Raw genomic sequence first — 21,701 nt, 5'->3', positions numbered from 1 at the left:
ACTTCCCTGGTGATCCAGGGGTTAAGAATCTGCCTTCCAATGTGGGGGCCATGGGTTCAATCCCTGGTCTGGGAACTAAGATCCCACATACCACGAGGCAACTAAGCCTGCATGCTCTAGGGCTCACATGCCACAACTAGAGAGCCTGTGTGCTGCAACTACTGAGCCTGTGCTCTAACTAGAGAGGAGCCTGCATGCCACAACTAGAGCGAAGCCCACGTGCTGCAACGAAGGGCCCGGGTGCCACAACGAAAGATCCTGCAACTAAGACCCGATGCAGCCAAATAAATAAATATTTTTTAAATGGGCAAGGGACTTGAATAGACATTAATCCAAATAAATTATATAATTTCACCCACTAGGATGGCCATAAGTGAGTGGAAAATAACAAGTGTTGAAAAGGATGTATAGAAACTGGAATCCTTGTATATTGCTAACTGGAATGTAAAATGGTTCAGCTGCTTGGGAGACATTTTGATGGTTCTTCAAAAAGTTAAACACAAAATTACCATATGACCCAGAAATTCCACTCCTAGGCATATACACCAAAGAATTGAAAATAGTTGTTCAAATACTTGTACCCGGATGCTCATAGCAGCACTAGTTACAGTAGCCAAAATATAAAATATAAAAGCTCAAATGTCTATCAGTGGATGAACAGATAAATTGTGGAATATGCATACAGTGCAATATTGGTCTGCCATAAAAGGGAGTGGAGTACTGACACATGCTACAACCCAGATGGACCTTGAAAACATTACGCTAAGTGAAAGAAGTCAAACACAAAAAGGCAAATATTCTACGATTCCATTATTTGAAATATCCAAAGTAGATAAATCCATAGAGAGAAGGTAGATTGGTGGTTGCCAGTATGTGCAAGGAGCAGGGGGACGGGAAGTTCTTGATGGGCATGGGGTTTTATCTGGTGATGATTAGAATGTTTTGGAAGTAGATGATGGTGGTTGCACAATATTGTGAGTGTACTAAACTTCAATGAATTGTTCATTAAAACGGCTAATTAAATGCTATGTGAATTTCACCTCAAAAATGTGTAAAACATTTATCATTTTGTGAAATAGTACGATGTCTGGGATTTGGTCCAAAATAATGAGGTGGGGGTAGAGGTACAAAAAGTAAAAACAAAAACATGTTTCCTCCGAGCTGTATAGGAAACAAAACAAGAGACGGAAATGGGTAGAAGCCTAGAGTGCGGAAATCCAGGTGAGAAACGCGGCGGGGCGCTTTGTGTGGGGGGGAAGGGGCTAGAACCCAACAGCCCTGACGTGTATCTGTAGACAAAAGCAAGAGGACTGTTAGGGCAAAGAAAGAGATCCAGATTTTTTGTCTGAACCCTGGAGGCAGGGGTGCCTTTGCCGAGCTGCGGGGAACCGCGGACACGAATCAAGGATTGCTCTTGGGAAATCATCTCCTTGTGCACCTTAAACTTACAAAACTTCACGCGTCGGTTGTATCCCAACAAAATTGGGTAAATATACATATATTTTTTTAAAGGGATTGCTCTTCGGGTTTAGTGCGCGCTGCGCATCAGACACCGGCGGAGACGCAGAGGAGGCGGGCAGTGCTCTGCCGCGTCTTCCCCCCGAGTTTTAAGTGTCCTCCCGAGGGACGCGAGGGCCTGCACCGTCTTCGCGCCCTCCCTGAGCGGGCTGGGGGCGACGGCTGCCGCGACCCCGACCCTGCCCGCTCGGGGCCCCACCTGGCGACACCTGCCAGGTGCGCTGCGTGTCTACGCCCGGCGCCCCCGCGGCTCGGGGACCGACCTGGGGCGGGGCGAGGCGGGACAGGGCGGGGAGCGCGAGGCCACGCCCGGGAGGCGGCCACGCCGGCGCCCCCCAGCCCGATTTCCTGTCCCAGCAGCTCGGGGCCATGGCGGCGGCCGAGCCCAAGACCCCCGCGGGGACGGCCGCGGCCCGACGCCTGGCCCGGAGCTGCTGGTCCGCGTTCTGGGACTACGAGACGCCCAAGGTGATCGTGGTGAAGAACCGGCGCCTGGGCATCGTGTACCGCACGGTGCAGCTGCTCATTCTGCTCTACTTCGTGTGGTGGGTGCGCACGGGGGGAGACCCGGCGGCAGGGGGTGTCCAGCGGGGTCAGGAGCGTACGGGAGGGCGCCACCGGGACGTCCCAGGTTGGAGGGGCCGCTCTGGGCAGGTGGCGAGGAGAATGCCGGCGGCCGCCGCCAGGCTGGCCCCTCGGGCGCCGCAGAGCCTACCCGGCCGGCCCCCGAGAGACGGTGACGCAGCCTCGATCCCGCCGGAGTCGAGCTGACTCGGCAGGGGAGGGGTCCCGGGCCTGCCGCGGGGTCGCCTCCAGAGCCGGCCCTGCCCGTTCGCACAGGTACGTGTTCATCGTGCAAAAGAGCTACCAGGACAGGGAGACGGGCCCCGAGAGCTCCGTCATCACCAAGGTCAAGGGCATCACTTCGTCCGAGAACAAAGTGTGGGACGTGGAGGAGTACGTGAAACCCCCCGAGGTGCGCCACTCGGGCCCCGTCCCCCCCCCTCCGAGCACCCCGAGGGTGGGACCGAGCGGCGGCCGAGCTGCCCGGCGCCGGCCGACCGTCCCTTGTTTCTGAGCCCAGGGGGGCAGCGTGTTCAGCATCATCACCAGGATCGAGGTCACCCCCTTCCAGACCCTCGGAACCTGCGCCGAGGTGAGGTCGGGTAGAGAGCAGAGCCGGGGCGGGAGGGAGGGGCCCTGCCTGGTCCGCTGTGCCTGGGGGAAAAGAGTGTCGGGCCCCTGACCAAGCAGCCTCCTCCCTAGAGTATGAGGGTCAGAAACGCCACGTGCGACTCGGACGAGGACTGCGTGGCTGGGCAGCTGGACATGCTGGGAAACGGTCAGTGTGTGCCAACTGGGGGCGGGGGCGGGCCGCGCCCCTGAGGGCGCATCTGCCACCTGAGCGCGCGTCTGCCCACAGGCCTGCGGACCGGGCGCTGCGTGCCTTATTACCACGGGTCCTCCAAGACCTGCGAGGTGTCCGCCTGGTGCCCGGTGGAGGACGGGGCCTCAGTCAGGTGTGCACACCCGCTGTCCCCACCCACCTGGGGCCAAGCTCTTTTGCTCCTTTCTCCTACCTGACCGGAGTCGGGGTGTGTGGGGGGAGAAGGACGGGAGGGGCAGCACAGCAGGGGAACCTGGGGGACCGGGAGAAGGGGAGACTAAACACACCCGGTTTGTGCCTCCTCAGCCAGTTTCTCGGTAAGATGGCCCCCAATTTCACCATCCTCATCAAGAACAGCATCCACTACCCCAAATTCCAGTTCTCCAAGTAAGAGCCATTAGCGCGTGGCGACAAGGGATGGGCTGCGGGGGGGGGGGGGTTGCCTCTTGGAATGTGTTGTTTGGGGGTGCATGGCTTCTGCTCCCTCCCCATCTGAGGCCACTAGGCCTTGTCTTTAGGGGCAACATCGAGAACCGGAAGGATGGCTACCTGAAACACTGCACATTCCATGAGGTCTCTGACCTCTACTGCCCCATTTTCAAGCTGGGCTACATCGTGGAGCAGGCAGGGGAAAACTTCACGCAGCTGGCACACTCGGTGAGGGCACCAGGGAGAGTGGGTGGGACAGCTGTCCGTCCAGGTGCTGGCTCCCACCTGCACACAAAGGGTCTCATTACAGCCGAGTCCGTCTGCAGTCTTGGCCAGCCCTGGCCCTGCTCGGGCAGAGGAAAGAGAAACACGATCGTCTGACCCATCTGGGTGTGCATGGCTCCTGCTAAATTATTGACTCCTGGCATCCCCTTGTGCCTCAGAAGCAGGGCACTCAACGAGCCCCCTTCCCCAGCTCTCTGCCCTGAGCTGCCCTGGGTGCCTCACAGTATGCACCCCACACATAGCCTCAGCAGGACCTTGGGGCTGTTGAAGGTCCTCTCTGTGAGCCCACCCTGACCCCGTGTCTGTGCCCACTTCTGGACAGGGTGGTGTAATTGGGGTCATTATCAACTGGGACTGTGACCTGGACCTGTCGGCGTCAAAGTGCAACCCCAAATACTCCTTCCGGAGGCTCGACCCCAAGCATGTCCCAGCCTCATCTGGCTACAACTTCAGGTACCTTGGCCTTGGGACACTGGGTCCTCGTCTGCCCTAGCCGTGGAGGTCCAGGAGTCAACAGGGCAGGTGCCCAAAGGTTCAGGGGCGCCAGTGGTCGGCTGAGTCTTGGAGCTGCCCCATTTGGGCAACAGGTGCACCCCCCGTCATGCTCCTCAGGGTCAGGTGGCCAGGTTTCCTGCACCCGGGTCATTCCCTCCCAGATTCTGACGTGCTTCCGGGTCATTCCGCCCTAGGTTCGCCAAGTATTACAAAGTAAACGGTACCACCACCCGCACACTCATCAAAGCCTACGGGATCCGAATTGACATCATCGTGCACGGACAGGTAAACCAGCCCACCTTGCCTACCTGAGGCTTGGGCTGGCCCAGCCTCAATCTCTCCTACCACACCCCACGCCTCCCTTGAGCCCCACTCCCGCATCTCAGGCAGCCTCTTTGCCTCCAGGCAGGGAAGTTCAGCCTGATTCCCACCATCATTAACCTGGCCACAGCGCTGACCTCTATCGGGGTGGTAAGGGATGCACACTAGGGTCACGGGGGGTGGGGGGACGGGGGGGGCAGGTGCCAGGCTCTAACGCATTGGTCTTGCTGGTCTCAGGGCTCCTTCCTGTGCGACTGGATCTTGCTAACGTTCATGAACAAAAACAAGGTCTACAGCCATAAGAAATTTGACAAGGTGTGTACTCCAGGGCCTTCCTCAGGCAGCTGGCCTGTGACCCTGGCCCTTGTTTTGGGCCAGGGCCCTCCCCCACCCTATCCCTGCTCCGCAGACCCAGGCCAGGCTGGCCAACTGCAAGGTGAGGGGCAGAGCCAGGCCTGGGCTGTCCCACCCCCATTGCCTTGCCCCACCTCTGCCCCGTCTGAGCAGATGGTGGATGCTCCCAAGCGGGGTGCAGGACCAGGGCTTGGCACCTCTGAGCCTTCCCAACAGGACTGCGCTCTCACAGACGCCCGAGGATTGGCCCAGCTCTGAGCCCACTCCCACCTTCTGTCGTGCTGCACTGAAGACCTGGGCCTGTTGGGGGCCCCTGAAGTCTGTGGCCCCAGGAGCGCCCCACTCCCCAGGGCAGCATGGCTTGGACCTTGGACCTGGGCCCTGCCCACACACCTCAACACTGCGTCGCAGCAAAACCAGCAGCCAAAGGGCCCCGTGCAACCAGGCAGTGGGATGACATGAAGGGGACGGCACCTGATTCCGGCCTGTCCATCTTGTCCCCCAACTGCCCAGGGGCCTGTAGGGGGCAAGTCCCCACCTCCACCTTCTCCCTAGCTGTTCTCCTCCCAGGCTCTTTGCTCCTCCCCCCCACCCCCCACCCCCACCCCGACCCTTCACTCACCTCATAGCCAGGAAATCACACATCCAGAATCCAATAAAGCTGTGACCAGACCCTCCTGGCCTCGTCTTCGGGGAAAAGCATGTTCAGGCTCTTAAAAAGACAAACATGCAATGGCAGGTCTTTGCGCACGGGGTCTCTCTTTTGGTGTGCTTGGCCCTCCGTATCGCCCCTCTAGCCAGCCTGCGTGCAGAGTGTGTGGATGTGTCTGCTGCCCCCACGTCCAGCCAGGCTACAGTCATGTCTGACCTGGGGGCCAGTGGAGGTGGGGGACACACAGGCTGAGAGCGCACAAGGACCCCTAGACTCATCCCAGCATGTCTTTCAGGCAGTGCACTTACCAGCTTCCTGCAGGGCTCATCCTGGGCCCCAAACCTCAAAATACAGGAAAAGGCTCCTCCTAGACCCCAAACCTCTCAAGGAGGAAGAAAGCCAGGAGGGAGGCGATGAGAGTTGTATCCAAGGAAAACGAAAGCTTAGGCTCACACCAAAATGCCCGCCCAGGCCCTGCGGCTCTATTTCAAATGGGGATTGGGGTGGAGGAAGGAATTCGGTGCTGGGGAACAGGGGTGGACAGGGCAGAACGAGGTTGGAGGAGTGTGGGAAGCCGGCACTAGCTGGATCAGGCCTACCGGTAATCTGGTTACGGCCTTGGATGCTACAGTGGTCATTCCACTTAGCAGCTCTGCCTGGCCAGGCCCTGCTCTGAAGACACCACGACCTGATTGGACGGTGGTTTCCCCAGCAACGGGTATGATGGTGCACAGACCTGAGGAGGCATAGTCCCTCTCACAGATCCTTTCACCTGTGACCCCGTCACTCCCAAAGTCAGAGCTGGCCTCCCCACCTGCCAACGAGACCAGCACCACTCACTGGAGCCACAAACCCTTGAGAAGCCCCCACCCAGCCCCCCTGCAGATTCTCCTATGCTCGTCAGCTCCCTGGGTCACTCAAATGCCTGTGACATCCAGCTCTAGTTTTAGAGAAACCAGCTTTTCCAGTTGGAGCTGGGCTGCAGCTCAAGAACCAGGGCCAGGGGCTCAGGTTTCCCATCCCCAAGCATGAGTGACCCTAGGACCTCCACCGCCCCAGATGCCCCCAGCCCCTAAGCTGGCCTCCGCTGGCACCCCCGGCCCCGCTGCAGGGAGCACAGTGGGGTGGGGGGGTGGGCGAGACACGCAGCCCCACCTCCTCGTTCCTCCGTGCTCCCCTGGGACGTCTCCGGCTCTGCTTCCAGGAAGCGCCGTTAGCCCTCCTCCTCCCCAACTCGGCCCTAATTTGATTTGATCTCCATCTGGGGGCTGACGGGCTCCATCCCCTTCCAAGCCGAGTCAGGTTTCTTGCAGTCACTGGGCCTGGATGCGCCTGGTGGGCAGTACCCAGGGGCCAACAAACCCAGAGAGACAGACGTCAGTTACTTAGTCTTCTTTCCTTCCTTCCAGAAACCCAGGCGCAGTGCACAAACATACACACAGTGAAAATTGTAGGAAATGTCAAAGTGTAAAATTAAAACGAAAATCCAAAGTGTAAATTGAGATAACGAGAACAAATTTAAACCAGGCTCCACAGCCAACAGTGGGGCCCCCACTGCCCACCCGTTTGGGGTTTCTGAATTTACGATTCACTTTTTTTTTTTTTTTTTTTTTGCGGTACGCGAGCCTCTCACTGTTGTGGCCTCTCCCGTTGCGGAGCACAGGCTCCGGACAGGCAGGCTCAGCGGCCATGGCTCACGGGCCCAGCCGCTCCGCGGCATGTGGGATCTTCCCGGACCGGGGCACGAACCCGCGTCCCCTGCATCGGCAGGTGGACTCTCAACCACTGCGCCACCTGGGAAGCCCCTGTGATTCACTTTTAACATGTCTGCGTTCTCACCAATTTGGCTGGTTTTCTTTTGCTTCCAGTTGCATTTAGTTAGAAATGAGGTGCACAGAGTTGATCTTATGTTCTGGGGCTGCTGCTGGCAGAACGGAGCGAGAACTCATGCTCAGCAAAGGGTCCCCCAGCCTGGCCCATTCTCCTCTTTCAGCCCCACCCGGGAGGAGAAAACAGCACGGCCCACATCTCTGTGCAGCAAGGGGCACATCTCTGTTCCCCTCTGTTCAGGGCCCTGAACAAGCTGGTGGTGAGTGTCGCATTTTAAAGGGGGTACAGCCCAAGGACCCTCTCTGCCTTGGGGTCACAGGTCTTGTACTGATCCCTGAGGCTGAGAAGCAAGAACAGAACTGCCTCAATCCCGATAAAACTGCTGTTGCCCTTTTCTCCATCCTCTCCCAACCACTTCTTAGACCTGAAGGAAAGAACCTAGTCTGGCATGTGAAGAAATACTTCTCTAGAATCCAGGTGCTAACATATGATGTCGAAGTCCGCGATAATGGCGCGCCTCCTCCCTCCCCGGGGCCCTCAGGCCTCCTGCTGCAGTGGCCCCCCTCACAGCACAGGCAGATTCAGAGGGAGAGGTGCCACGCCCCGCTGCGGCTGAGCCCCAGCCTGAGATCCTCCCCTTCCTCAGCCTTCCCGCCCCCCGCCCAGTCTCGCTGCTGCCGACGAGGTGACTACGCCATGATACGGACACTCCGGCAAAGGCTGCTCTGACTCGGAATCTCCACAGACAGAGGGGCCCTAGCCCCAGAACTCAGTGTGTGAGAGACGCCCAGGTCTCCACAGGTTCAGCCAGGGTCCCCAGGATGCGGCCCGCATGCCGCTGGCGTGGACTGTAGGACAGCCACCTCTCCCGGAAGCAAGGAACTGGAGAGCTGGGGCTGCAGACTCCCACTCAGGTGCCCCTCGCCCTGCGTCTGGCTTCCAGCCACCCTCAGGGGCTCGGCTCAAACAGAAGACCTCCAAGGGCACCTCAGGGCAGCAGAGGAGTGGGCAGGGAGGGCCGTGCAGCAGCAGAGGGGTGTTCATCCAGCGAGAAGGCAGCCCTGGGACCCCTCGCTGGAGACGCTTCTCGGGCCTAGAGAGGGCTGCCCCGACCGAGGCTGGGCCTAGAGAGGGCTGCCCTGGCCGAGGCTGGGCCCCGGGAACCTGGAGGTGGAGCCACTTCCTGCTCTGGCTGGTTCACGCTTCTTCTGGGCTGCATGACCTGCTCCCTGAGGGTCGTCTTCCTGGGTGCCCGTCTTGGATGTGGGTAGTCAGAGAAGAGAATGGGGACGCTGCCCAGCTTGCTAATGTCCCAGCTGGGGGTTCTGCTGCAGCAGCCACTCCAGGGTCTCCATGAGGTACGACATGCCATAGTGCTGGGCAATGTTCTGGAAGGTTCTGATCTGCTCCATGAAGACCTACAGGAATGACCAGTCACAGTGAGAACTAGTCCCAGAGGAGGCACAGAGATGCAAGGCCGAGACCCAGAAAGGGCCAATGGCCGAGGGGCAGCAGGGCTGGCTGTCCACGGGAGGCCCCACCTTGGTGTGGATGGTGAGGGAGAAGGCCCCGGCACAGCTACAGTACGTGGCCATGTTGGTCTCCTTCACACCCCGGCACTTCAGGCAGATCTGCAATGAGAAGCAGCCCCAGTCAGGAGCCTCCCTGGCCCAGGCCAGGGCTGGCCAGTCGCTTGGCACCTGACAGGCTTCCCTCCCCCATGGCCTTCACCTCAATTCTGAATAAAATCTGAGACTCGATAATGGGCTTTATCCAAACATCCCAACTGCTTCCCAACACCCTCCCGGTGGACACCCTACCCTTGACTCTGAGTCTGGGGCTCCCCCATCCATCACACCAGGCACCAGCTGTTCCCTGTCTGGACCGCAACACCTTCCTCAGGTCTTTGCTGAGATGTTCCCTCTTGGTGAGACCACTCCTCCAACTAATGCTGAAAGCTTCCCTCTTGCTCACACACTGCCTGTTGGTTCTCTTTACTCTTACCATCACTTAGTTGTCCTGTTTACTGTGTATCTCCCTCCACTAGAATAAAAAAGGTCCATGAAGCCAGCACTTGGCCCCTGTAGGTGCCTAACAGATGCTGTAGGAATGAATGAGTCACCTGGGCTCATGGACAAGGCCTGACCCAAGAGGTGGTTACCTTGGAGGACCAGGTAACGATGTTGAGACCTGTGTACACCTCTAGTTTCCCGTGGGTGTGAACTGCTTATCAACAAACCCTCCACCAACTGGAGGGGCGGTCGGGCTGGGTGCAGAAAAGCCCCAGCACCAGGCCCCGCTGCTCACCAGGTCCTGCAGGGTGAAGGCCATCAGTTTCTTCTGCAGGGCTTCCACCAGGGCCATCTCAATGACTGACGAGTCGTAGGCTACCTGACAGTTGGAGCAGAGCCACTGAGGCAGCACAGACCCATCCTAGGCAGAGAAGGAAAGGGACCAGGTCACCTTCCTCAGCCCCAGTATTGAGAAGGGATGGAAAGAGAAAAGCTCGTGGTGAGAACTGTGGTACTGCTCGCTCACAGCTCCAGGGCACACTCACATCACCACTGTCATCACTTACGTGTTTACCAGGACAAGGCTCTGGCATGTGGCAGCTGAGTGGCCTGAAAAGGGTGTTTGTTTCTAATTCACATCAAAGCTAGCTGGGGGCCCAGGAGGTGTAGCCCAGTAAAGGTGGAGACTGGGGTCACCTGATAGGGAGTACTGCAGGACCCCCTGATCCACTGATGCCTGGATATTCTGGCTTTACCAGCAAGGGGCCTGACGGAGCTGGCCCACCTGAGAGAAGGAGGGCTCTTTGCACAGGTCCAGGTCCCGGCAGAAGTTACAGCTGCGGCAGATGACCTCAGGGAGCACGTAGGAGCGGCAGGGGTCTCGGAACTGGGCCTCCTCCGAGAACTCGCCGACATCTACCAGGCGAAGCAGGTCTCGGTTTAGCTTGTTCACCTGGTTTGTGATGTTCGTGTCCAGAGACAGGACCTGCAGAGAACAGAGCCCACATCAGGGACAGCTCCCGGGGCCTCCCTGCTGCTGTTTGGACCAGAAAACCCCACAGCCAACTCTCTAAGCTACTGTTTCTCAGCATCATCTCAACTCTTCCTGCCTTCTGTACATCAGTGATTCCCCGACTCGGGGCCATAAGAGTGGAGTGGAGGCCCTGCCCCCAGGCCTTGTGGTCTCTGTCAGCTCCGGGGAACTCTGGGACACACCGAAGTGTGCTCTATGTGTTCTCCTTACTGGCTCCTTCTTCCTCAATGACAGGCAGTCCTAAGTCTACCAGAGCTCTACAGTCTCACTGCAAAGGGGTTGACTTCAACCTTCCACGGTGGGGGGGCTCCCAGGCCAGCCGAGAAACGCCTCTGCAGCACACGTGTGTGTCAGTGCCCGCAGTGCTGGCACTGGAAGTCGCTCCTGCAGAGCCACAGGAGACTCGTTAACCCCCATCTGTAAACAAGAGAAGACAGCACTGGCATGTTTCACTGGCCTCTCCCAGCCCTACAACTCCTGTCCTAGCACAATGCCAAGAGCACAGAACCAAACGCCACTTAGAAGACTTCTTTAGGAGGAGCGTTTATGGTCGATCTGAAACAAAGTGGGTGGATTTGCAAGCACATTTATAATGAGGATCGACAGCCTACTGGGCAGTATTATTTAAAATATATACATTATACATGTCTTTTACATAGGGAGAACACTGGATGTAATTAAGAGACAGAAAAAAATGAAAGTGAATTCACCAAAACATTAAGGAAGAAGTAATGCTGATTCTACACAGTATCTTCCAGAAAACACAAGAGGGAGAACACTCCTAACTCATCTTGTGAGGCCAGTATCACCCTGATACCAACACCAGACAAAGACAGTACAACTACAGTAAAAAAAAAACTGTCACACACAGACTCAAATATCCTCAACAAAATACTGGCAAATTGAACGCACTGGTATCACGACTAAGTGGGATTTACCCCAGGAATGCAAGGCTGGATCAACATTTGAAAATCAGTGTAATTCACCATATCGAGACTAATGAATAAAAACCAATACAATCATCTCAATTGACACAGAAAAAGCCCTTAACAAAATTCAACATCCATTCATGATTAAAACTCTCAGGATAGGACTTCCCTGGTGGTGCAGTGGTTAAGACTCCATTCCTCTGATGCAGGGGGCGCAGGTTCGATCCCTGGTCAGGGAACTAGATCCCGCATGCTGCAACTAAAGATCCCGCACGCAGCAATGAAGATCCGGCGTGCTGCAACTAAGACCCAGCGCAGCGAAATTAAAAAAAAAAAAAAAAATCAGTGCCGTTACAATAGCACCCAAACCATAAAAACCTGAGGTGCAAATATGTGCACTATTTTTATGCTGAAAGCTCCAAAAACACTGATGAAAGAAGTCAAAGACAACTTAAATAAATGGAAAGATATAGTGGTTCATGGATTGGAAGCCTGAACATTAAGATATCGATTCTCCCTAAATTAATCCAAGACTCCAAACAACTCCAATCAACAATCCAAGAGGATTTTTTTTTTGGTAGAAATTGATATGCTGATTTGAAATTTATAAGGAAAGGCAAAGGAACTAAAATAGTCAAAATAATTTTGAAAAAGAAGAATAAAGTTAAAGCATTCACACTACCTGGTTTCAAGACATATTGATAAAGTTACAGAAATTTAGACAGTGTGGTATTGGAGAACAGACAGATATTCAGATTGATGGAGACCCAGAAACAGACCCACACACATATATATGGCCAGTTAAGTTTTGAAAAAAGCACAAACATATTTAAATGGAGTAAGGCTGATTTTTTCAACAAATAATGCTGGAATAATTGGATATGTTTATGCAGAATATGAACCTCAATTTATAACATGCACATTGCACAAAAATTAACTCAAAATGAATCACAGACTAAATATAAAACCTAAAACTATAAAACTTCTAGAATCTAGAAGAAAACGTAAGAGAAAAACTTTGTGACCTTGGTTAAAGCAAAGATTTCTCAGATATGACACCAAAAGCTCAACCCTTAAAAAGTGACAAATTAGATAAAAGTTAAGACCCTCTGCTCACTGAAAAATGGAATTTTGAAAAGGCAAGCCAAATTCTGGGAGGAAGTATTTGGAAGTCACAGATCTGATAAAGGACTTATATACAGAATATATGAAGAACTCTCAAAACTCAACAATAAGAAAAACAACCCTGATTCACTTTGCTGTACACCTGAAACTAACACAGCATTGTAAATCAACTATACTCCAATAAAAATTATTTTAAAAAGAAACAATTTTTAATAATGGGCAAAAGCTCTGGACATTTCACCAAAAACACATGGAGAGCAAACAAGCACATGCATAAAATCTCCACATCATTAGCATTAGGGAAATGCAAGTTAAAACCACAATGATATACCACTACACACCTATCTGGACAGATAAAATCTTGAAAATCAACACCACCAAGTTCTAGCGCGTTGTGGAGCAGCTGGACTGTAGCCATACACCGCTGATGAGAGGCCTGAAAAGTGGCAAAACGGGGCCACTTTAGAAACAAGCACGACATGACCCAGCCAGTCCCCTGCTAGGTTTCTATCAAGATGAAACTTATGTTCACCCCAAACCTTCTCTATGAGAATGTTTACAGCAGCTTTACTAACAGTCACCAAAAACGTGAAAACAACCTGAATGTCCTTCAACCGGGGAACTGCGGTTCTCCCACACAACAAGGGAGAAAAAGACTCAGCGATGGAAAGGAACGAAGCACTGAGACAAGCAATGACATGGAGGAGCCCCAGGTGCATTCTGCTGACTGAAGGAAGGCAGACCTAAAAGGCTACATGACCAACCATTCCACTCGTGTGACATTCTGGAAGCGATCACAACGCAGGGACAGATAACAGATCGGCGGTTCCAGGGCTGCAGGCGCGAGGAGCTGAGCCCGAGGGGAAGCGTGGGGGAGTCTCTGGGGTGGTGACCGCTGTGTACCTACCTGGCTGCTGCTGGCCAGCCCTATCCATGTGTGAAAACTCGAACGACTGCACTGCACGGAGAGTGACTTTTACTGCATGCAACTTTCAAAAAGTAAATGAACACAGGGACAGACAGATCAGAGCGTGCCAGGGGTGGGGACTCTGGTTCTGTATCCTGAAGGCGTGATTGGGTACCTCACGGAATGCACACTAAAATGGTGAATTTTCCTGTATGTAAATTATACTTATTCTTTTAAACATGTATTTATTTCTTTACTTGGCTGCGCCAGCTCTTAGTTGCGGCACGCGGGATCATCGTTGCTGCATGTGGGCTCTTCAGTTGTGGCACGTGGGATCTAGTTCCCTGACCAGGTACTGAATCCGGGCCCCCTGCACTGGGAGGGCAGAGTCTTAGCCACTGGACCACCAGGGAAGTCCCTGTAAATTATACTGTAATAAAAATAAAACTTAAAAATTCTGAAGTCTACCAAGGAATTAAAATGGTACACTAAACCATTTCTTCACCACAATCAGAAGCCAACTGATCACTGTGAAACTGTGATTTGCTGGGAGCTAATTTAACGGACAGGAAAATGCTCCGTAAGAGATAACGCCGGCTGGGTCCTCATCTGGTAATATTATGCCATCGTTTGATGCAGCCTGCCTTTCCCAGAAAGGCATTTAGCATCCGAGCAAGCTCTCCTCTTAGGTTTCACAGCAGCCCAGACGTTTTGGGAGCCCTGTCCAGTTCCTAGTCTGGCCCACCAGCCCCACGTGATCCATGAGCACCTGCCGTTCCACTACTCACCTTTCACCAGCACCACCAGGTCATCCCTCCCCAGGGTCTCTGCATCCCCTCTGCCCATGGCCAGACCCTCTTAGCCACAGTGGTCTCATTCTCAGCCCCAGGCCCCATCAGAGGGCCTTCCTCACCTGCCCCACCCCTGAGCCCACCTCTCAGCACCTGTGCTCTCTGAGCTCACCTGTCCCTCACTGACTTGTGCCCCCTCAGCGGAGTGAGAACAGAGGTCTTTCCCACAGCGGCTGCATGGAGTGGGCGCAGTGGGTGTTTCTGGAAGAAAGGAGTGACCTGCACACACGTCAATGGGAGTGTCCTCACCTTGCACACATATTTGATGAACTCCAGAGCGGGGTTATTGAGGAGGAGGTGAGAACCGGGGAGGACAGGAAACATTTCTGAGAGCTCAGTCGAGTTCCGAGAGCCTGTGACTTTCTTCTGAATCTTCTGTGTGATGGTGAAGAAGTTCTGAGTGAGTTCGTTCGCCACATAATCTTGTGAGAAGGTGATCATTCCTGGGAAGAGAAGCAACACGATGCCTGCTCCCTATTTTGCACGGCGATCGCGACACCGAGGGAAGGACCCCTGAGGAGCACACAGTGGTGGCCCCCCGTGGCAAGGGCGCTCACCTGGAAGGGCTCCGGCCTCTCCCTGGGCCTCCTGGGAGAGCTGGCTGGCCCCCCTCCTCCTCACAGGGGTGCTGCCCGGGGCGCTGCGCCTCAGCTCCTCCTTCATGCTGTGGTACACGGCCACGATGTACGCTGCAGAGAGAGGGCAGGCTCAGGCCACAGGCCCCGAGATTTGCCATTGCCGCCAACATCCCAGAATCCGGGGGCACCCTGTGGCTAGTCACACTGCCGGCCAGACTGGCTGAAATGTCATTAGTAGCGATGATTCTATTTGCTGCACTAAGATGAGCCAAAGTCAATCAGAGAAATGGGGACACGCAGGGCACTCGCTGACGCCCAAGCTCAGGCAACACGTGTCAACCTTCACACTGGACGGCAAGACAGAGGGCTCGCCTCGACCCCCAGGCACAGCACACTTCTCCAAAGTCTCCACCAGGCCCACACATTCCAGAAGAGAACTTAAGAAAGCAAAGGGCTCAAAGACAAGTCGACAAAATATAAATATAAAATATAAAATAACCACAATGGAACTACCTCTGTCGCTATGTACGTGGGTGCACCTATATCTACGTCTATGTGTCTGCTGACAATTTATGATTTAATTTATGATGCTCTTCATCAACTGTTCTAATGATTAGCTCTGAATTATAACAGGTGTTTAATCTACACACTTCGTTTACACATCAAGCTAAATAATTTGATTTGTAACACTAAAACTTTTCCTTCGTTTTAAAAAATTTTGTTGGAGTATAGTTGATTTAAAATGTTGTGTTACTAACACTAAACCTTTAGACCCAGATGAAATATAGGCGTTTCTTACACCGTAAGTTGAGCCTCAAGGACCAGCCAGTGGGGCAGTCGATTCAGGAAGTGTCTAAACTTTTCTACTTGGGGTTTACCTTGATCACTATACGTGCACGCGCACAAACCTCGGGGGCAGGGCCACGAAGCCTTTGTGACGCCCCGGGAAGGGCAGCCTTCCTCACGGTGAGCTTCTGCTCACCGAGGGTCTCCTCCCTGCCTCTCACAGTGCTGTGCAGCCAGGGCGCCCCTCAGGGACCCCCGACTCTGGGCGTGCTCCCACCAGGGCCACGTTATTCCCAGTGCGTGGCTCAGGCGCTATGGAGAGTGTGGACGACTCACCTGAAACGATCATGAGGAAGTAGCTCTGGCAGGAGGCTGCCTGCGGCAGGAACTGCAGGATGTTCCAGCTGTTTTCCAGCAGGTCCTCGACATCCGGCTCCTGTGCACCTCCCTCCTCCTCTCCCTCCTCAGGTTCCTCCTCAGGCTCCTCCCCCTCCGCTCTGCCCTCTTCGGGGGAGTCTTGCTGGGACACAGAGACAACCCCAGTCACGTCTGCGCACAGCAGCACCGCCCAACGGGTGCCCTGTTCGCCCCCCAAGCCCAGGCGAGATTCCTGCGGGACGGCTTTAAGAATAAGGTCATTTATGGGACGTGCCTGGTGCACAGAAGCACTCAGTACACAGCTGACCGCTACTCTCGTTTGCTCTTTCAGAGGATTCACTTTAACATTATTCAACTCCCACCTCCCAGGAAGGCAAGAATGTCCAACACCTGAACTCTGACGGCCGCCACCCTTCAGAGCAGCAGCCACCACTGCCTTCCCTTGATTCGTCTGCATGGCCTGCACTTCCTTCTCTCCCGTCGTGGTCTCAGTGGCCCTCCCAACCCCAGCACCAAGGGCAGCCTCTGTTTCCTATCTGCTCTCAGCAGCACGGCTCCTTCCTTCTGGGGCCGCTCTCCCTTTGATGCCTGAGGCCCCATCCCCCCAGTTCCCCTACCCACTGGCAGCTTCCTCCATGGGGACCTGCCCTGGGGGCACTCAGGCCTCTCAACCCACGCTCACCCCCAGGTGTTCTCACCAGCCCCAGCTGCCAGGCTCAGCAGCTGGGATGACCCCAAGTTCCCACCCCCAGCCCCTCCCCTGACGCCCCTGCCACCACCTGACCTCTGCATCTCCACCTTGTGCACGTCAAGCAAACGTCAGGCTCGGCAAACACCACACGCCGCAGCCAAGCACAGCTCCCTTCTCCCCATACTCGCTCTCCTGCCCCGTCCATCGGGGTTCACACACCCAAGCACAGGCCCACCTACAACCTACTCGCCCAGACATCGCCCCTGTGCCCCCGGGCGTCACCCCACATTCATTCTGCTGGCCCATCCACTCCACCTGCAATGCCCACCAGAGTCCTTCTCCCTGACTCCACCCTGCCCCACATATCCTCCCCGGGGCCGACACTAACCGGGCTCCACTCAGACCTTGACCTCCTGCGGTGCTGTCCACTCAGGATCCAAGTGGAAGTCAGGCCCTGACACTCCCCCACTCAGAATCTCCCCATCACTGAAAGCCAAGTGTCCATCACAGCCCTCAGGCCCAAGTGGCCTGGCCCCGGCCAGCTCTCTGCCCATACCTGTGACCACTGTCTCTGCTTGTCCTGTAACTCACGGCAGCCTAACACTGCAGTTCCGTCCCCCCCTCAGAGGACTCCTCGACCTCCCCATCCAAATCGGCCCCTCCCCCGTGGCTCACTCTCTATCTCTACCCTGCTTTTTGTTTACTCCGAGCCCTCATCATTGCTGACACTGGCGTATACATCTACTTGTTTGCTTGTTCGTGATCTTTGCCCTCACAGACTCCGTGAAAGCAAGGACTACATGACCGGGGCCTAGAACCGTGTGCCTGGCACTCGGCCTGCGACCCTCAAGTGTGCACTGAAGGGACCAATGTGGACCCCTAAAGTTGCTTCAGATTCCAACCTCTGCTCTCTAAGACTGGTTACCTCTTACCTGTCCACAGTGAATACTAGATGGAACATTTCCTTTGATTCCACCATAGTTAGAGGGATCCATCCAGAGAAGAAATTCCCAGCATCGAGAGAAAGAAATTGTCAAAGAATGGAAGATCTCTTTAGAATGGATGCTAAAACAAGCAAAACAGAAATTGCTTAAATGAAATCAACAGTTTTCCCTTTTTCCCACTTTCCCCACTTCTTTTATTATCTGTTTAACCCTCTACTTATCTAAAGAGGGATATAAAGTAGACGCACATTTTACCATCCCTCAAAGTTTCTAGGGGACACGGGAAACATGATACTAGGGAGGCATCTGCGTCCAGCCACGAGGGGCCAGCGCTGCAGGGCTGAGAGGCGAGAGCGGCACAGAGCAAACCCCACACTCAGCAGAGCATGGATCACGCGCAAGTGTGAGAAAACCACACCAGGCCTGGGGTGCTTGCTTCCCGCCGCTCTCAGAACCCCGTAACTCAGAGGCACGTGCAGCTGTGCTCACAAAGTCTTGCTTCAACAGTGGGAATAATGAGCCCTAGACTAAACACTGCTCTGGCTCTGCCTATACATCTCAAAAAATGCCCCAAAGGATCAAACTGTTTCCAAGTAACATAACATAAAGCTCAAGAATATTTACAGGAATGCAAATTACCCAACGGACAAGCCAAGATTCTTAATGTCTGGCATCCCATCCTGTATCACCAGGTGTGCAAAGAAGCAGAGAAAACACAACACATAATAAGGAGAAGAATCTATCAACTGAAGACAAATCAGAGCTGACAGAGACGTAATAACGAGCAGAACAGGAATTAAAACCGTTATTAGGGGGCTTCCCTGGTGGCGCAGTGGTTGAGAGTCTGCCTGCCGATGCAGGGGACACGGGTTCGTGCCCTGGTCCGGGAAGATCCCACATGCCACGGAGCGGCTGGGCCCGTGAGCCATGGCCGCTGAGCCTGCGCGTCCAGAGCCTGTGCTCCGCAATGGGAGAGGCCACAACAGTGAGAGGCCCGCGTACCGCAAAAAAAAAAAAAAAAAAAACCCGAACAAACAAAAAAAATCCCTGTTATTAGGGGCTTCCCTGGTGGTGCAGTGGTTAAGAATCCGCCTGCCAATTTAGGGGACAAGGGTTCAAGCCCTGGTCCGGGAAGTTCCCACATGCCGTGGAGCAACGAAGCCCGTGCGCCACAACTACTAAGCCTGCGCTCCAGAACCCGCGGGCCACAACTACAGAAGCCCGCGTGCCTAGAGCCTGTGCTCCACAACAAGAAAAGCCAACGCAATGAGAAGCCCACGCACCGCAACGACGAGTAGCCCCCGCTCGCCGCAACTAGAGAAAGCACGCATGCAGCAAGGAAGACCCAACGCAGCCAAAAATAATAATAAATTAATTAAAACAAAAACAAAAAACCTGTTATTAGAACAGTATTGCATGTGTTAAACCAGAGGGAAGACTGACCATGTTAGGTAGACTCTAGAGATGTATAAAACCCAAACCAAGCTTCTAGAGATGAAAACTGTCAGTGTGAAATGAAAAATATACTAGATGGGATTAATGGCTGATTAAACACTGCAGAAGATCAGTGAATTTAAAGACATAACAACAGAAATTATCCAAAAAGAAACAAAGAGGAAAAAAAAGACTTTCAAAAAAGATCCATCTGCAATTCTATGCCCAGCAAAAATATCCTTCAAAAACAAAGGTGAAATAAAGGCTTTTTCAGATACCCAAAGGCAGAAAGCATTCGTTACCAACAGAGCCATGCTACGAGACACGTTAAGGCTGTCAGCAGCAGGTGAATGGATCAGATAAGACACAGATGAATGAAGGGTACAGGAATGCTGACACCTGTTGGTGATGTACTCCACGTAGGCAAGGGCGTCCTCCACCCGCCGCTTCTTGGTGCACAGGATGATGCGGTTGAAGTTGGCATACACGACTGATGACCCCAGGCGCTTGAACTCAGCAATGAGCCTGCAGACCAAGTTCAGAATCAACGGTCAAGACACCAGAGAAGACCAGAAGACACTGTGAGAAAAAAGCTGATCGTCCTGAAGCAGAAAACATACTTAGAACCCAGAAGCAACAAAGAACAAAGAGGTCTGCATTGCAAAACCCTACCGTAAACAAAACCAAAGACAAAGACTGAGGAAAAAGTGTGCAACTCACATCACAGAAAAATGGCTAATTTTTATCTAGAAAGAACTCATACAAATTAATGAGGGGAAAAAAAACCCAAATCTACAGAAAAATGGGCAAAGGATATGAAAAGGAAGTCCAATTTCATTCATAATAAGGACTGCATATTAAGGGTATACCAAGAGAGCATTTTATCCCATCTGGTTGGCAATAATACCCCGCATGGCGGCGTGGCCTGGAGTGGGGACATACATTCCCAATCATATCTAGTAGCACAATGAACTGTACGACCTTTACAGGGAGGTAAAGAATACATACCTTTACAGTATTATCTCCCTGATAATACTGATCAAATTGGTGTTCACCCATCTAGATTTATCTGATAATATCGATCAGATCTGCAACAGCGTCACTTCCTGAAGACTATTCTACAGACATGTTTGCACGACCTCATCACGTACAAGGCCACTCCACGTTGGTCACTGTGACAGCAAAAGTTGTGGAAGCAGCCTAAATGTCCATTAGCGTGGTACATCCACACACAGCTCTCTAAGATCTACTGTTAACGAAGGCAAGCGAGGTGCAGAACAGTAAGCACAGTGTACAATGACTTATGAAAAAGCAACAAAGACTATGCATCGCACAGCGTGTCTCTGGAAGCTGCGATGGCAGCTAAGCTCTTCCTGGGACCCATCTGATCGCTATGGTTCAAGTGGGCTCTTGACTCCCAGAGGTGCTGACTGCCATCTTTCTGGCTTGGGGACTGAGGGATCAGCATAGCCCGGAGAAGGCCACGGGAAGCACTCACTGCAAGAAGAGCTTCTTCATCATGCTGTGCAGCGTGCGGTGCAGGGTGGGGTCGTGAAGCAGCGAGGACGGGGACCGGAGCCAGCGGTAGAAGTGCACCACCTGGTTGTCGGCGTAGATGTTGCGGTACTGCGTGATCTCCTTCACCCAGCCCACCACCATGCTCTTCAGGATCCTGCAGGAGGGGTTCAGAGGGCGCCCCCTCTGTTGCTGGCACCAGCTCTTCCCTGTTTTGCTGTCACCTTTGCCCCCTCCCTTCTCACTGTTCAGATCCATTCCTCGGCCCTCTGTGACTCATCTGCACCCCTCAACACCACCACACTCAACACAACCTTCCAAGTTTTCCCTACGGCTGGTGCCAGGACAGAGCTGAGAAGACGGGGGTGCCCCACAAGAAGGCACCTCACCTGCTGGGAGAACCAGGAGAAGACTGACCACAGAGACCTGCAGGGCCCTCCTCCCTTGGGCCAGTCATGGGCCTAACGATCTGCTTCACCACGACTGCCCTGGTTGTGTCGCCCCAGGTGGCTCGCAGCCATCCCCGCCCCGTGGCAGCTCTGCTGCCAGCACCTCTCGGGACACAGCGGCCGCTTCCCTGCCCAGCAGCCCTCGGCCCTGACCACACCGTGCCTTCGGGCCCTGAGCCTCTTCTCCACCAGCCCCCTGGCCTGCAGCCTGCTCCTTCCAGCTCCGCCCGCCTTCTGTGAGAATGCAACAGGAGTGGCGGTTGGAGAAAACCATTCTTGAATCCCAAGACTTGCTCCTGAGCACCAACCCTTCCCCTCAACTGCAGCACGACCACAAGCACGGGGCCTCAGTTTCCTCATCTTTACAACGGGCCACAGTCATATCACCCGGTGGGCTGTGGAGAGCACACGTGCTCCCTGCCCGTGTCACCGCTGCAATTCGCACCCCCTTCTGTGTGGCTTAACCCACTGTGCATGTCCTGCTGTGCATCCCACAGCAGATACTCGATACACACCCGCACCCCAAGTAAACTGGCGATTTCCTGCAGGCACGCCTCTGGCCACAGGAACTGTCAACCCATACCTGGAGGGCAGCAAAAGACCCATGAGCAGAGGAAGGAGCCTGGCCCTATGCTGGTTTCTGGCAAGGCGGAGGGAAACCCCACTGACACTGTCTTAGCTCTTAGTTTCCGAAACAAGGACAGAAGATAAAAGGATTTCTACTGCTCCTTCTAGAACCCAAACTGTTGTTCGGCCTTTGGAGAGGAGAGGGCACAAGAAGAAGAAAAGGTCAGGTGA

The 21,701-nt window shown here is 54.0% G+C and overlaps 2 protein-coding genes across 4 annotated transcripts in view; one reads left to right on the top strand and one right to left on the bottom strand.

The window, feature by feature from the left end:
- Positions 1–1,887: 1,887 nt before the first annotated feature.
- Positions 1,888–5,321, top strand: P2RX2 (purinergic receptor P2X 2; the record flags this gene model as incomplete). 2 transcript variants are annotated; one of them, XM_082668068.1, is made up of 12 exons in its annotated part: positions 1,888–2,063; positions 2,359–2,494; positions 2,603–2,674; positions 2,785–2,860; positions 2,942–3,038; positions 3,212–3,292; positions 3,424–3,562; positions 3,942–4,072; positions 4,309–4,399; positions 4,520–4,585; positions 4,673–4,750; positions 4,943–5,321. In XM_082668068.1, 12 exons carry the CDS (start codon positions 1,888–1,890, stop codon positions 5,045–5,047), a joined length of 1,248 nt encoding a protein of 415 aa, XP_082524194.1. In that variant the 3' UTR covers positions 5,048–5,321. The 2 variants fall into 2 exon arrangements, with proteins under 2 accessions (XP_082524194.1, XP_082524193.1); XM_082668067.1 differs by having other exon boundaries at positions 4,673–5,321.
- Positions 5,322–8,373: 3,052 nt separating this feature from the next.
- POLE (DNA polymerase epsilon, catalytic subunit) overlaps positions 8,374–21,701 on the bottom strand; it is a gene marked incomplete at its 5' end in the record, with an annotated part of 54,544 nt that continues 41,216 nt past the window's right edge. Inside the window, 10 exons of one of the 2 annotated variants that reach the window (XM_082667949.1) lie at positions 8,374–8,689; positions 8,813–8,902; positions 9,579–9,704; positions 10,068–10,268; positions 14,378–14,571; positions 14,686–14,817; positions 15,829–16,008; positions 17,487–17,626; positions 19,339–19,464; positions 20,438–20,611. In XM_082667949.1, the coding sequence (XP_082524075.1) occupies positions 8,576–8,689; positions 8,813–8,902; positions 9,579–9,704; positions 10,068–10,268; positions 14,378–14,571; positions 14,686–14,817; positions 15,829–16,008; positions 17,487–17,626; positions 19,339–19,464; positions 20,438–20,611 (1,477 nt within the window). In that variant the 3' untranslated portion in view covers positions 8,374–8,575. Of the gene's footprint in view, positions 8,690–8,812; positions 8,903–9,578; positions 9,705–10,067; positions 10,269–14,377; positions 14,572–14,685; positions 14,818–15,828; positions 16,013–17,486; positions 17,627–19,338; positions 19,465–20,437; positions 20,612–21,701 lie in introns of both variants that reach the window. The other variant, XM_082667950.1, reaches the window with a different exon arrangement.

Source organism: Grampus griseus (genome assembly GCF_964374135.1).
Source record: "Grampus griseus genome assembly, chromosome: 12".
Classification (NCBI taxonomy): Eukaryota; Metazoa; Chordata; class Mammalia; order Artiodactyla; family Delphinidae; genus Grampus; species Grampus griseus.
The sequence above is the reverse complement of the archived record's forward strand: the minus strand, read 5'-3'. Positions and strand labels throughout refer to the sequence as shown.